Raw genomic sequence first — 13996 nt, 5'->3', positions numbered from 1 at the left:
TATGGTTTGGAGCCATGGATGAGGAGATGGATTCTTTTGAAGAGAATCACACTTTTGAGTTGGTGGAATTGCCTAAGGGCAAGAAGGTTTTGCTTAATATGTGGGTGTACAGAATTAAGCATGAGGATGGAAAGCCACCTCGATACAAGGCTAGATTGGTTGTGAAAGGTTACAGCCAGAAGAAGGGGATTGATTATGATGAAATCTTTTCTCCTGTTGTGAAGATGTCATCCATTCGGGTTGTGCTTGGATTGGCAGCGAGCCTTGATCTAGAGGTTGAGCAAATGGATGTGAAGACTGCTTTCCTTCATGATGATTTGGAGGAAGAGATCTACATCGACCAACCGGAAGGCTATGTTAAAGAGGGCAAGGAAAATCTGGTTTGCCGCTTGAAGAAAAGCCTTTATGGACTGAAGCAAGCACCAAGACAGTGGTACATGAAGTTCAAGTCTGTTATGGAGGAGCATGGTTATGCCCAGACTGATTCAAACCAGTCCGTATTTGTGAAGGTGTTTGGTGAGGATGATTTTATCATCTTGTTGTTGTATGTCGATGATATGTTGATTGTGGGCAGGAACATGGACATAATTAAAGAGTTGAAAGAGCAGCTCGGGATGTCCTTTTCCATGAAAGATATGGGTGCAGCAAAACAGATTCTCGGTATGAGAATTCTTAGAGACAGAGGTGAGAAGCTGATTCACTTGTCTCATGAGAGGTACATTGAAAAGGTACTTAAAAGGTTTCACATGGACAAGTCTAAAATGCTGAGTACTCCGCTTGCACCACACTTAAGACTGAGCAGTCAACAGAGTCCGAAGAAATATGAGGAGAAGGAAGATATGGCGAAGGTTCCATATGCTTCTGCAGAGGATAGTTTGATGTATGTCATGGTCTGTACAAGACCGGATTTAGCCTACGCCGTTGAAGTTGTCAGCAGGTTCATCTCCAATTCGGGGGAAGAACATTGGAATGCTGTGAAGTGGATTTTGAGATATCTGAGAGGGACTTCTGATCTGAATATTACATTTGGGGGTAAGAAGCCTTTGCTGGTCAGTTTCACTGATTCTGACATGTCTGGAGATGTTGATTCTAGCAAGTCTACTTCGGGTTACTTAGTAACATTTGCGGGTGGATATGTGGCATGGCAGTCAAGGTTGCAAAAGTGTGTTGCATTATCTACCGCTGAAGAAGAGTTCATTGCTGCAACTGAAGCTTGTAAAGAGTTAGTGTGGATGAAGAACTTCTGTGAAGAGATCGGCTTCAAGCAAGAAAAGTATGAAATGCAGTCAAAGCGCCATTTGTCTCGGGAAGAATTCTACATTTCATTCGAAGTCGAAACACATTCAGAAGAGGTATCATTGGATACGGGATGTGGTTGCTTCTTAGGAAGTGGAACTTGCAAAAGTTCATATGGATGATAATGGAGCTGATATGATGACAAAGTCTTTGCCCAGGGGAAAGCTTGAAGTATGCCGAGGGATAGCCGGAATGGCTGTTTCCTCCACCTAGTCGGAGAAGGAGTTTGTTGGGTTCCTTCTAGATGGAGAAAACCCATTGGGTTTGGTTGGTGATAACCAAACTTGGAAGTTGGGCCATTGGTATTAGTCCGTGAAATTAGTATTGGGCCTTGGCAGTTATTAGGGTTAGTGAGACACAATATAAAGTTTCTTAACCTAATTTGTGCTACACAGCAGACATAACACAAGAAAAGAAAGAAGAGTACTCAAGAAGACTCTTAAGACAAAAGAGAGAAAAGGAGAGAAGAAGGCATATTTCGTCTGGGTTTATCAAGGCGGATTTGGAGAGTCAAACGAATCTTGATCGGGCTGATATTTTTTGGGAAGCTTCTTCAGTCAGTGGGTTAAAGGTTCACCGAAGGGATTTGGATTCTAACGGTTGGATCTTCTGTTGTCTGGGTTTTGGTAAAGCTGGTCGTCACAGTTCTTCAGCAGCGCTTTCTTGAGGGTTTGGTAAATCCGACGGTGACATCTTCTCTGATTGAGCTGAGATTTGGCAGATGTGTTGTGGACTTGGTTATATGGATTTGTACGGTGGGATTAGTCTCTGGTTGCCGGAATCCTTGTGAACTGAGGTCGTCTTGTTGCTGCCGGTTTTGAAGCTTTGTGTTGCTCTCTTGTTGCTGTAGTTCTTGTGTTGGAGATAGCTCTTTGTAGCTATAGTCTCTGTTCTGTTCAGGTTGTTGAACAGGGAGGACGTGGTTGTACTCACATCCATTTATATAGTGGATTGTTGAGTGGATTACGGTCTCGTGGTTTTTCCTTCTCACATCGAGGAGGTTTTCCCGTAAAAAGTGCTTGTCTCATTTAGTTATTGCTTATATCATATCCTGCTATCGTCGAAGTATTTTCCTCACAGGTTCACACAAGGTGAGGAGAAACACGACCGTTTAGTTCCGCTGCGCCGTGTGCCTTATTTCCCAACAGAGTGGTATCAGAGCTAGCATGATTTGCTTATCTGATCCCAACAAATATAAACCACAAAACTAAATATAAATCATAAATCCAAATAGAATGGAACAAAATAAATAACATAGTACATATTAATGAAGTTATGGAATCTCTATAATTACATGTAAGAAGTTAATCCTAATCACAACCATACTTTATCACTTTCTAAATACTAAACCCTAAACTCTAATCACTAAATCCTAATGTAAACCCTAAACCCAAATATCAAAATCTATTTCTAAACAAATGGAATGAACCATAATTAAATAGTATAGTAACATAATAGATCGCATAACAAAATATTATAAATACATATTATTTTATTTTACATTTCTATTCTATATGCATATAAATAGAATATAATACAATAAGAAAACTACTGTTCATCTTCTCCTACACATGTGACATAGATTATTTCAAATTAAGATACATACATGTCTTGGCTTCCTTGCGACTACCGCTTATAGAATTTGAGAAATCTCCCCTTTCCGTCATCGAACTTCCTAAACCGATCTTCTTTTCCACAAAACTTTTCCGGAGTCTAGTGGGTAGCATCTTCATCACTCAAATCTTCTTGATCTTTCTATATTTTACCATTTACTTTGTTAGCTATGTGAGAGTAAACATGGCCACATCTTTTTTTTTTAGAATCATTAGTTATTAATTTATATTATAATTGTTTTGCAGGTTTTACCGGTAGAATCTAGGAAAATTTAGATTTCCCAATATTATATAAAAAACACATTGTGTATCGTTATATTAAGAAAATTGGTTATCTCATGAATTATGTTTTTTTTCTTGGTTATTCTGACCAATTTTCCTTATATATTTTATTGGGAAATCTAGGCCTGGGCGTTCGGGTACCCATTCGGGTTCGGTTCGGGTTTTTTGGATTTCGGTTATATTTTGTAACACCTTCTAGATCCCATTCTAGTAAATCTACAAGTTCGGTTCGGGTTCGGATATAAAACATCGGTTTCGGTTCGGTTCGGATAATACCCGAAGTAACCATATATCATTCGGATTCGGGTTATATCAGATCAGTTCGGATATACCCTAAGTAAAATCTAAAATTCAATAGAAAAACATAAAAAATATATACTTATTTATATATAATGGAGTATTTAAGATATTTTTAAAAAAATTTAGATACTTATTGTTAGATATCATGTTGAAATAAATATTAAATTGAATATTTGAAGTACATATTTATGTTTTAAATATTTATATTATATATTAATTCGGACATTCAGATCGGTTTGTTCGGATATTTTTCGGGGTTTTCGGGTTTTTGGATTTTTCGGATTATCCATTCGGGTTCGGTTAATAACACTTCGGGTTCGGATATATTTTGTAACACCCTACAAGATCTATTCGGATATTTTTTAGATTTCGGATTCCGTTCGGATCGAATTTTTTGGTTCGGGTTCGGTCCGGATTTCGGGTTACGGGTTTTATGTCCAGCCCTAGGGAAATCTATAACGAAACAAGAAGATAAGATTTTTTTTTTAAATAAAAGATGAGAAGCGTAAAGAGAAGAGAAGAGAAGAGAGAGTGAAAGTAACTCCTATTTCCAAGTTTCTAGTAATGTAAAAAAAAAATCAACTTTCGTGAGAAGGAAGGAAGGAGGGTGGAAATGGAATCAGAGAGTCGATAGAGAATCTCGAACGACCTCACCTTCTCACCACACCACACCAGCCTGGGTTTCTCTCTCTCTTTTTAATTGGTTGAATATGTCAAAGTCAAATTGAAGTTGTATGATTGATTTGATAATACGAAATGGTTGGAATCTGAGAAGGAGAAGAAGAAGAAGTATATATGTATGCGCCTAATTAAGTTTTTGTTTTATTATATGTGTCTAGTTACTTTGATATAGGTTTGGTGTGCAGACGATAAATAAATTTAAATCTCTAATTGGTTTGGTTAGAAGAAAGCAGCAGAAGAAGCATCAAAAATCAAATCAAAATTGGTTCTTCTTCTTCTTCTTTCCGTCTCTCAGTTTGTTGGGCTCTCACTTTCTCTTCAGTTCCGATTTCGGTTGGGTTTGACTTCACTTGAAGCAACCTCTCTTCTTTTAATGTCCTGACCTGAATGATGATGCATTTGATTGTATCATCACAAGACCCGAATTCGCTTTTGTAATATTTTAAAAATCAACTAGATTCTGATCTGCCCTTAAAAGGGCGGGTATTTTTTGTGTTGTTTTTCAATATAAAGATTGATAATTATTCGTTTTAATTATATAAATTGTGACATGATCAAGTTTCAATTATGCGGTTTGTTATAGTGTGTATAGTATGACGAAATTTAAAATGCGTCACAACCATTTTATGTTTGTAAATAAGTTAAACAATGGTTTTATCCAGTGTTTTGAAATCCGACCCGGATCCGCGGTTGAACCGGAAAACCCGGTGACCCAAAATAAATTCGGGTTGGGTTTTGTAAAAAACCCAAAATTTAAAAACCCGCGAAAACCCGCTCAAACCCATTAAAACCCAAAACCCGATACCGGTTGAACCACCGATTGAACCAGTTGATAATTTTTTTTGGTTGTATATCAAATGAAAATAAAAATATAAAAAGTTAAATTAAGTATTCTAAATGTTTATTAAACATAAAATATATACATATCCAAACTATTATTTTATGTTTTAAAGATATTTAGAAAGTAGTAACTTTAGTTTTATATATTTTTATTTTTTTGTTTTATTAGCTAATATATTATTATATAATAAAAGTAATTCATTTATTAATCTGTAGTTCACCCGCGGTTTACCTGCGGTCGACTCAATGATCCAGTAACCCTGTAAATCGTCCGGTTCAGTGTCCCGATCGGTTTTCAAAACATTGTTATCCGAAATTCTTAATTGGGCTATTATATAATTTTAAAGATTTATAATTTATATAAAATATTGCTAAACATATAAATTGGCCAATAATATTTTTGATTAAGTCTTATCCTCGTGTAGTTACAAAATTTCAATCTCTAATATCAACTTATTAAAATTATTGCAGACTTTAATTTGTGGTATTGATATTAATTTTTTTTATAGAATTTGAATTTGATTATATAAAAACATAACTCATTTAATTAGCTAGCAAGTCTATCTAAATGTTGAAATAGACTCATAAAATCGAAAGACACTAATGCCATTAATGAATTTTTAAGTTTGTTCATATCATTAAAGGACAATTTTGGAAAATTTTAAAACATTCATTAAGGGTATAAATCAGGAATGATTCTGATTTAACGGTATTGATTCATAATCAATCTGCCATATGAAGAAGTCGAATTTGGGATTAGGGTTTCTGTTGTGCTTGTCAATTCTGGTTTCGCAACAAGCCAATGGACTCAGACCCATCAGAGATACCTCTCGATCCTGGGGCGATCAGGTTTCTGCTTTTTTTTTTTGTATAAAGCTTATTTATTAGTCTTTTGAGTTGGTTGACTTGAATCCTGATCCATACATGATTTCATCACATACCCCTTACCTTGTTGGTTGAGAATGTGCAACATATCTTCTGATTGGTTTGCAGTGGCTCTTTGGTAAAAAAGAAGTAAGCAGCGGATCATCCGGACCATTTTCCGCTTGGAATATTACAGGAACATACAGAGGTGGTTTTCTTTCTGCTTTTTCTTCTTATATTTTTGAATCACCCCACCAATCTCTCATTGTCCCTTCTTGTTTGTTGACAGGCACCTGGAAGTTTCAAGATACTGTAAATAGCTCTTCCAAGTTCCCTGACTTCCGTAATCAATATGGCAACTCTGTCATCGACTTATTCACTACTCCTACTAAGATTACTGGTGTCCATTATGTTCAGGTCGTCATTTACTTCTTTTTTTTTTAAAGAAAAATAAATACTATTATTAACTTTGAGCGAGCGGGAAACAGGGTGCTGTTGTTTTCCATGACGTTTTTGACAATGAACACAATGTGGGTGGTGCCCAAATTAAAGTCGAAGGTGTTTATATCTGGCCCTTCCGACAACTCCGTCTTGTTGCTAACAGGTCTTTTACATATTTATCTGTATTCATTATATTCCGAGGTTTTTAAAAGCTTCTATATCAACAAGTTTTTTTTTTTTTTTTTTGTACATTTCAGCGGAAAGAATGGTGGTGATTCAGGCCTTGAAGATGATTATCTTCTCTCCAACCCCTATCATCTGGTATTTAATACCTGATAATTATCCACTTGTTATCTTTATTCGTATGCCTTTGTTAGAGAAGAGATGTATTTGAATTCAATAACCGCCCAACCACCCTCTCTTGATCTCACAAACCGAGAATCAAGCCAATAGAAATGTAAATGCAAAGTAGGCCTAAGCCACAACTTCCATAATCCGTTTATTCTCACTGGGTCCTTTTATATATACTAAGGCCCAATCACAATTATTCAAACAAACTCTAACCGCCACTCTCATTCACTTCTGCCAGCTCATCTGTTTTCTTCTCGTCTCTCTTCTTATCCTTTCTCTTCCTTGTATAAACGCATAATGACATATCAATACCCCCTTCCCCGAGCTTCAGCTTGTCCTCAAGTGAAAACGAAGGAAACTGCTGCTTAAGTTCTCCCACCCTCAACCACGAAGACTCATGATCCGGAAGATGCTTCCACTTCACTAACACTTCTAGAAAACCCTCCTCGTCGTAACGCTTATCTACAACTTCCTCTGGTTCAATCAACAAGTCATCAGAACCTGATAGCGTAGGAGGTAAAGGAGTGACATCCACGGAAGCTCCCACCACTGGTTTTAGCTGAGAGATATGAAACACGGGGTGAATCTTGGAGCTCTCTGGTAGCTCCAGACGATAAGCAACCTTTCCAATACGAGCAGTCACTGTAAAAGGTCCATAATATCTTGCAGCCAACTTCTGAAACGACCTTCTACTCACCGACTGTTGCCTATAAGGCCTGAGCTTCACATAAACCTTCTCTCCCACCACAAACTCTAAGTCTCTCCTGTGTCTATCTGCGTTATTCTTCATTATAGCCTGTGCACGGAACAAGTTTTGTTTGATCGAAGACAACATTAACTCCCGCTCCTTTAACATCACATCCAACTCAAAATTCTGTGTAGCGCCATGCTCATAAGTCATGAGAGTAGGAGGATCACGGCCATACACTAACTTGAAAGGAGTACACTTCAAAGCGGTGTGATAAGAGGTGTTGTACCACAGTTCTGCCCAAGCCAAATACTGTGACCAATTCTTAGGATGCGTAGAGGCGAAGCAACATAGATAGGTCTCCAAGCAACGATTCAAAACTTCTGTCTGTCCATCTGTTTGTGGATGGAAAGCAGTGCTGAAGCGCAATCTCGTGCCTGACAAGCGAAAGCACTCTTTCCAAAACTTGCTTAGGAATATTTTGTCTCTGTCCGAAATAATGGATTTCGGAAACCCATGTAACCTCACCACATTTTCACAATCTTCTGAGCAACATCAACCGCTGTAAATGGGTGTTTCAACGCGATGAAATGGCCATATTTACTGAGCCTGTCCACTACAACTAAAATCACATTCACGCCTTGAGAAACCGGCAAACCTTCTACAAAATCCATGGCAATGTCTTCCTTCGAACCGGTAACTCTATTGGTTGCAACAATCCAGGAGGTGACATTGTTGAGTACTTGTGTGTTTGACACACAGAGCAAGCCGCGACATACTCATGCACCCTCTTCCTCATCTTGGGCCAATAAAACATCGACTTAACTCTCTGTAAAGTTCTCAAAATCCCAGCGTGACCTCCCATCACTGTGTCATGACTCTCCTGCAGTATCAACGGAATCTGCTGAGATGTAGCTGGAATCACGAGCTTCTGTTTGTAAAACAGCTTCCCATTCACCAAGGTGAACCCTGACTCAACCTCCTGACCCGATTGCAATTTATTACTGATCAATTGTATCTCTTCATTCTCCTCAATCTCTTTATACAAATCCTGCAACTGCAGAGTCATTGGCACCGTCATTGACAAGAGTAATAAACCTGCTTCACTCTCAACTGAATGATCAATACGAGATAGGCCATCTGCCACTTTATTCTCGCTGCCCACCTTGTACTCGATATCAAACTCATACCCTAGAATCCGCGTGAGCCAACGTTGATAATCCAAAGTGATTTCTCTCTGTTCCAGCAGGTATCTGAGACTTTGTTGATCAGTACGCACTACGAAGCGCCTTCCCAACAAAATAATGACGCCATTTATGTATCGCCATTATTATTGCCATGAGTTCACGCTCATAAATCGGCTTCTGCTGCTCTCTAGCCGTTAACCCATGACTGAAGAAGGCAATAGGATGATTACCCTGCATCAACACTGCTCCCAAGCCTATGCCTGATGCGTCTGACTCAACTACAAACAGTTGACTGAAATCCGGAAGAGCCAACACTGGCGCTGTAATCATCGCCGTTTTCAGCTTCTCAAACGCTTCTTGTGGTAAACGACCCCATTCAAACTGATCTTTCTTCAGCAACTCGGTCAGAGGCTTAGCAAGGCATCCATAATATATCACAAAGCGTCGGTAATACCCTGTCAATCCCAAAAAACCTCTCAACTGCTTGACTGATCTCGGAACTGGCCAGTTCTTCACTGCCTCTATCTTCTTTTCATCCGTCGACACTCCATCTTTACTGATCACATGACCCAAGTACTCAACACTAGCTTGAGCAAACAAGCATTTTTTTTTATTAGCGAAGATCTTATGCTTGGCAAACTCATCCAACACCAAACTGACGTGCTCAACGTGCTCCTCCAAATTCCTGCTGTAGATCAAAATATCGTCAAAGAACACAAGAACAAATCTCCTCAAGAAAGGACGAAAAACATCATTCATTAGCGCCTGGAAAGTTGCTGGAGCGTTCGTGAGGCCAAACGGCATCACTAAAAACTCATAGTGACTATCATGTGTTCTGAACGCGGCCTTCGCAATATCCTCCTCTCGCATCCTTATCTGATGATAGCCCGACCTTAAATCCAACTTCGTAAAAATTGTTGCCCCATGAAGTTCATCCAAAAGCTGATCTATGATTGGAATGGGATATTTATCCTGCACAGTAGCCCGGTTCAACGCCCTATAATCCACACAAAAACGGTGTGAATTATCCTTCTTCTTGACCAACAATACTGGGCTAGAAAACGGACTCTGACTCGGCCTGATCAACCCTTCTACAAGCATCTCCTTTACCAATGTCTCCATCACTTCTTTATGCGCATTTGGGTATCGATATGGTCTTACGCTGATCGCTTTTGTCCCTTCCTTTAATACTATAGCATGCTCCTTTCCACGAACCGGAGGTAAACCAGTAGGTTTCTGAAACACCGCCTCATAGCTTTTCAACATCTCAGCCATTGCCTCAGGAACTTCTTCTTCAGAAACCTTGGTCTTCTCTAAACTCTTCAGCTCAATCGTACAATCTCCAGAGTGAATGTGGCGCTCAGGCAGTAACGTCTTGAGCGATACATTAGGAACATGTAAGGAAGCGTCTCCTGTCAAAGTAACATGTTTCCCTTGATAGCAGAAAGACCACTCGTTCTTCTCCCAATCCACCGTACAAACCCCCAAGGTACGCAACCACTGCACTCCCAATATAACATCCACGTTCCCAAGGTCCAAAACCACAAAATCAGACTGAAAAGTCATTGTTGGTAATCTCAACTGGACATTTTGACAAATCCCCGAACTCTGAACTGATAAGCCTGTGCCCAACAACACGTCCCAGTTTGTGTCGTTTGTCGTTTTGAGCTTGCACTGAGCCACCGTTGCTGGAGAGATGAAATTGTGGGTGGCGCCACTGTCCACCATCACCACCACACGATTCTTGTTAATACTTCCTCGAACCTTTGTAGTCGTTGGAGACGAATTGCCCAAAAAAGAATTTAAAGACAACGCCATAAACATAGACTCAGAATGCTCTGAGTCATCTTCCAACTCCACTAAAGACTGATCGACGATCTCCATTTCAATGCCATTTACCACTGTGAGAACTTGCAAGGAACGATTTGGACACCAATGTTGACGTGACCACTTTTCATCACAAGTAAAACATAAGCCCAATCTCTTCTTCTCTGCAATCTGACTCTCTGTAAGCTTCACTTGAGGTCTTTGCACCTTAGTCACACTGTTCTTATCAGAAGGATTCGTAGACGCAGCAGGTTTGACATAAGGTTGTCGCCATTGTTGTTTTGATTACGACACACCAACTTGTACAAAGAACTGTCCTCCATCTGGTAAGCTGTCGCAATCATATCAGGCAGATCGATAGGTTTGCTCATATTCACCACTTCTCGCATCTCTGGAGTCAAACCATTCATGAAGATCCCTTCACGTTGCCTATCCGTCACCGTACTGACTTGAGCCGAAAGACCTTCGAATTTGTGAATGTATTCAGCAATCTTTCCAGTTTGTTTGACTGCAAAAAACGGTTGACTCGGATCACGCAGCTTCTCCTTGCTAAATCTTGCTACCACTCTATCTTTAAAGTCCTGCCAACTGATGAAATTGCTTCTCTGAACTTCACTGTTAAACCAGCTCAACACGTCACCAGCAAGACTCACCGAAACGATCTCCAACTTCTTCCTCTCATCATAACCTCCGATTCTAAAATATCTCTCAGCTAGGGCGAACCAACCATAAGTATCATCACCAGAAAACGAAGGAAGAGTAACACGCTTCAACAGACTATCCCTACTATCCGTCCCCGAACTTCTCTCAAATCCATCCTCCACCCTAGAACTACGGCCAGGTTCCGGGATCGAGTTGTTTACCTGATAGTTGGGATGACGATACGGCGGAGGACTCGGATCTGTAACTTCCACCGATTTGGAATCCTTCTTCGCAATCAGCTCGCACAATCGCTCGAAATTAGAATCCATCTTCGCTTGTAATTCATCGTACCGATCGATCGATTTCCTCTCCAGATCTTCAATCTTTGACATCGTCTTTTCCTCCGAAGCACGAATCGCCAAACGAAACTCGTTATTCGTTTCAAACTGCGCCACCGTGTGATCGCGTAACGTCTTGGCCAGAGAATCCAAAGTCACCGGCTCATCTTCAACCTGATTCCGCAACGCCTTCTTCATCTCGTCGTCGCGATTGTTTTCTCCAGAGCGCTCAAAGCCGCACCAATTTGTTAGAGAAGAGATGTATTTGAATTCAATAACCGCCCAACCACCCTCTCTTGATCTCACAAACCGAGAATCAAGCCAATAGAAATGTAAATGCAAAGTAGGCCTAAGCCACGACTTCCATAATCCGTTTATTCTCACTGGGTCCTTTTATATATACTAAGGCCCAGTCACAATTATTCAAACAAACTCTAACCGCCACTCTCATTCACTTCTGCCAGCTCATCTGTTTTCTTCTCGTCTCTCTTCTTATCCTTTCTCTTCCTTGTATAAACGCATAATGGCATATCAGCCTTCAAATCTTTGGCGAGTGAGCTTACTTACTTTTTTTTTCTTTTGGTGTTGTCGGACAGCTCGGCATTTTTTCCACTCAAGTTCTTCAAGAATCCCCAAGAGACAGAATGATGTCTAAACAAAAGGCTTGTGAGTAGCAACTTGCTGTGTTTCCATCTGATATGTGCTTTCCTGCTACATCTCACCTTTCGAATTGTCATTTGTGTTGTTTCCAGCTCCAATACATGAGATGGAGAAGCATTGTAATATCGAAATAGCAGCTCAGATTTCCCGAGCCTCTTCTACTGAAAACAGTATGTATATGCCTCTCTCTCTCTCTCTCTCTCTCTCTCTCTCTCTCTCTCTCTCTCTCTCTCTCTCTCTCTCTCTCTCTCTCTTAGTTAAATTTAGATGGGATTTTGAGAGAAATTTACTTAATTTTGGTAGGTGGGGACAAAGATTATTTTCACATTGAAGGATTGATGGAAAGTCCTGCAGTAGACGACGACGGAGATTGTTTCTCCCCCTTGTTGCTGAATGCAACCTCTATAAACGTTGAAGTCTACTACAACAAAGCTGTCAACTATACATTGATGGTCACTTTTGTATCCTTTGGTCCATTCTATCACAGAATCACAAACACCATAGCATTTTTTTAGTGGGTTCCTTAACTTGTTATTCTTCTTAGGTCTCCTTCCTCCAGGTTCTTTTGTTGATTCGGCAAATGGAGCACAGTAACACACAATCCGTAAGATTCTCATGTTTTTTGTTGATCTCATCTTTTTAAAAGGAAGAAGATAATGATGCTGAACTCTTCTTTTATACAAGGGTGCTGCAAAGGTCTCCATTGTAATGATAGGGCAACAAGCCATCATGGATTCTTATCTATGCCTTTTACATCTTACAGCCGGGATTTTCGTTGGTATGTGTATATATATATATATCAATGAAACCTAGCATCTTTTGATGAAAATTACAGTATCTGTTTCTTGACCTTGTCAGGCTTTTCTTAGTCATTCTGTTAAAGATAAGACTTCACTTCTTCTTCTTATGTAGAATCATTGTTTAACGCATTCGCAACAGCTGCGTTCTTCAAGTTTGTAGTGTTCTCGATATTTGAGATGAGATATCTTCTGACCATATGGAAAGCAACCCGGCCTTCAAACAGCGGTGAGGGCTGGGAGACAATGAGGCGTGAGCTCTCCTTTCTCTACAGCCGTTTCTGTAAGTATTTTAGTTAGTGTCTTTGGTGTTTGTTCATCAAGTAAAAATGTCTCACAGAATGTTTGATGTTTCTCTCATTGTAACAGATGGAATCCTTCTTGGAGGCATATTGATAATGTATGAGCTCCACAACTACATGCGCTGGGTCCTCCTTCTCATGTACTCATTTTGGATTCCACAGATAGTCGCAAACGTTGTTCGTGATGTAAGCCCAAACACTCTGGTTCCTGCAGAAGCTTTGACAGAGATCAAAGCCCAACTGTCAACACATTGTCACCTCTCAGCCCAGCAAGCCCATTACGACTGTCTGCAACGGTAACAAAGGTGAAGCGCATGTGACGACAAAGCTTTCACCTTATCATCAGCGTTGTACGACGTCGCCAGCTATCAGTCTCCAACTATGTAACAGATTTGATTCCTTAGACTGTATGCTGAGCTGTGCCCTAGTGGCGTCCCTGAACCTTTTGTATAAATACTCTATGATGTACTCATCGCTCAGTTGAGCAGAATAACAATACAAAACGCAGTTTTCACTTTCTTCTCCTTCAAGCTTTCTCAAGCTTTCATGGTATCAGAGCCATGGAAGTAGATCCGTTCAAACTTCTCCTCTGACTATCACACACTGTGTGACGCTCAAACTCAGTGACAAGAACTACTTGTCATGGAAGTTTCAGTTCGAGCAATTTCTCAGCAGCCAATCGCTTCTCGGCTACGTCAACGGCTCCGAGCAACGTTCTCCACCGACGATCTCTGTTCGTACCGACGACCAAACAGTCGAGACACCAAATCCAGCTTACGCGGCATGGGTTCGTGTGGACCAACGAATCAAGGCTTGGCTCGTTGGATCTCTTTCTGAAGACGCCATCAAAAGCATTTACGGTCTCCGCTCCTCGCAGGAACTCTGGT

At 40.1% G+C, this 13996-nt stretch overlaps 1 protein-coding gene across 1 annotated transcript; it reads left to right on the top strand.

Moving 5' to 3' along the window:
- The first annotated feature begins 3981 nt into the window (after positions 1 to 3981).
- LOC108809192 (transmembrane E3 ubiquitin-protein ligase FLY2-like) lies at positions 3982 to 13611 on the top strand. The gene is made up of 12 exons (XM_056987469.1): positions 3982 to 5861; positions 6006 to 6084; positions 6166 to 6293; positions 6365 to 6480; positions 6575 to 6638; positions 11947 to 12016; positions 12103 to 12180; positions 12314 to 12471; positions 12555 to 12614; positions 12695 to 12788; positions 12923 to 13090; positions 13177 to 13611. The coding sequence occupies exons 1-12, from the start codon at positions 5748 to 5750 to the stop codon at positions 13407 to 13409; spliced, it is 1362 nt and encodes a 453-aa protein (XP_056843449.1). The 5' UTR covers positions 3982 to 5747; the 3' UTR covers positions 13410 to 13611.
- The last annotated feature ends 385 nt before the right edge of the window (positions 13612 to 13996 follow it).

Source organism: Raphanus sativus, chromosome 6, assembly GCF_000801105.2.
Source record: "Raphanus sativus cultivar WK10039 chromosome 6, ASM80110v3, whole genome shotgun sequence".
Lineage (NCBI taxonomy): Eukaryota > Viridiplantae > Streptophyta > Magnoliopsida > Brassicales > Brassicaceae > Raphanus > Raphanus sativus.
This window is presented reverse-complemented; position numbering and strand designations above follow the sequence as displayed.

Bases quoted from the DNA above. Each gene is read 5' to 3' on its own strand.
- LOC108809192 (XM_056987469.1), top strand. From the start codon at position 5,748: ATGAAGAAGTCGAATTTGGGATTAGGGTTTCTGTTGTGCTTGTCAATT. The intron at 6,294-6,364 runs GTCGTCATTTAC...AGCGGGAAACAG, and splicing joins CTGGTGTCCATTATGTTCAG to GGTGCTGTTGTTTTCCATGA. The intron at 12,789-12,922 runs GTATGTGTATAT...CTTCTTATGTAG, and splicing joins TACAGCCGGGATTTTCGTTG to AATCATTGTTTAACGCATTC.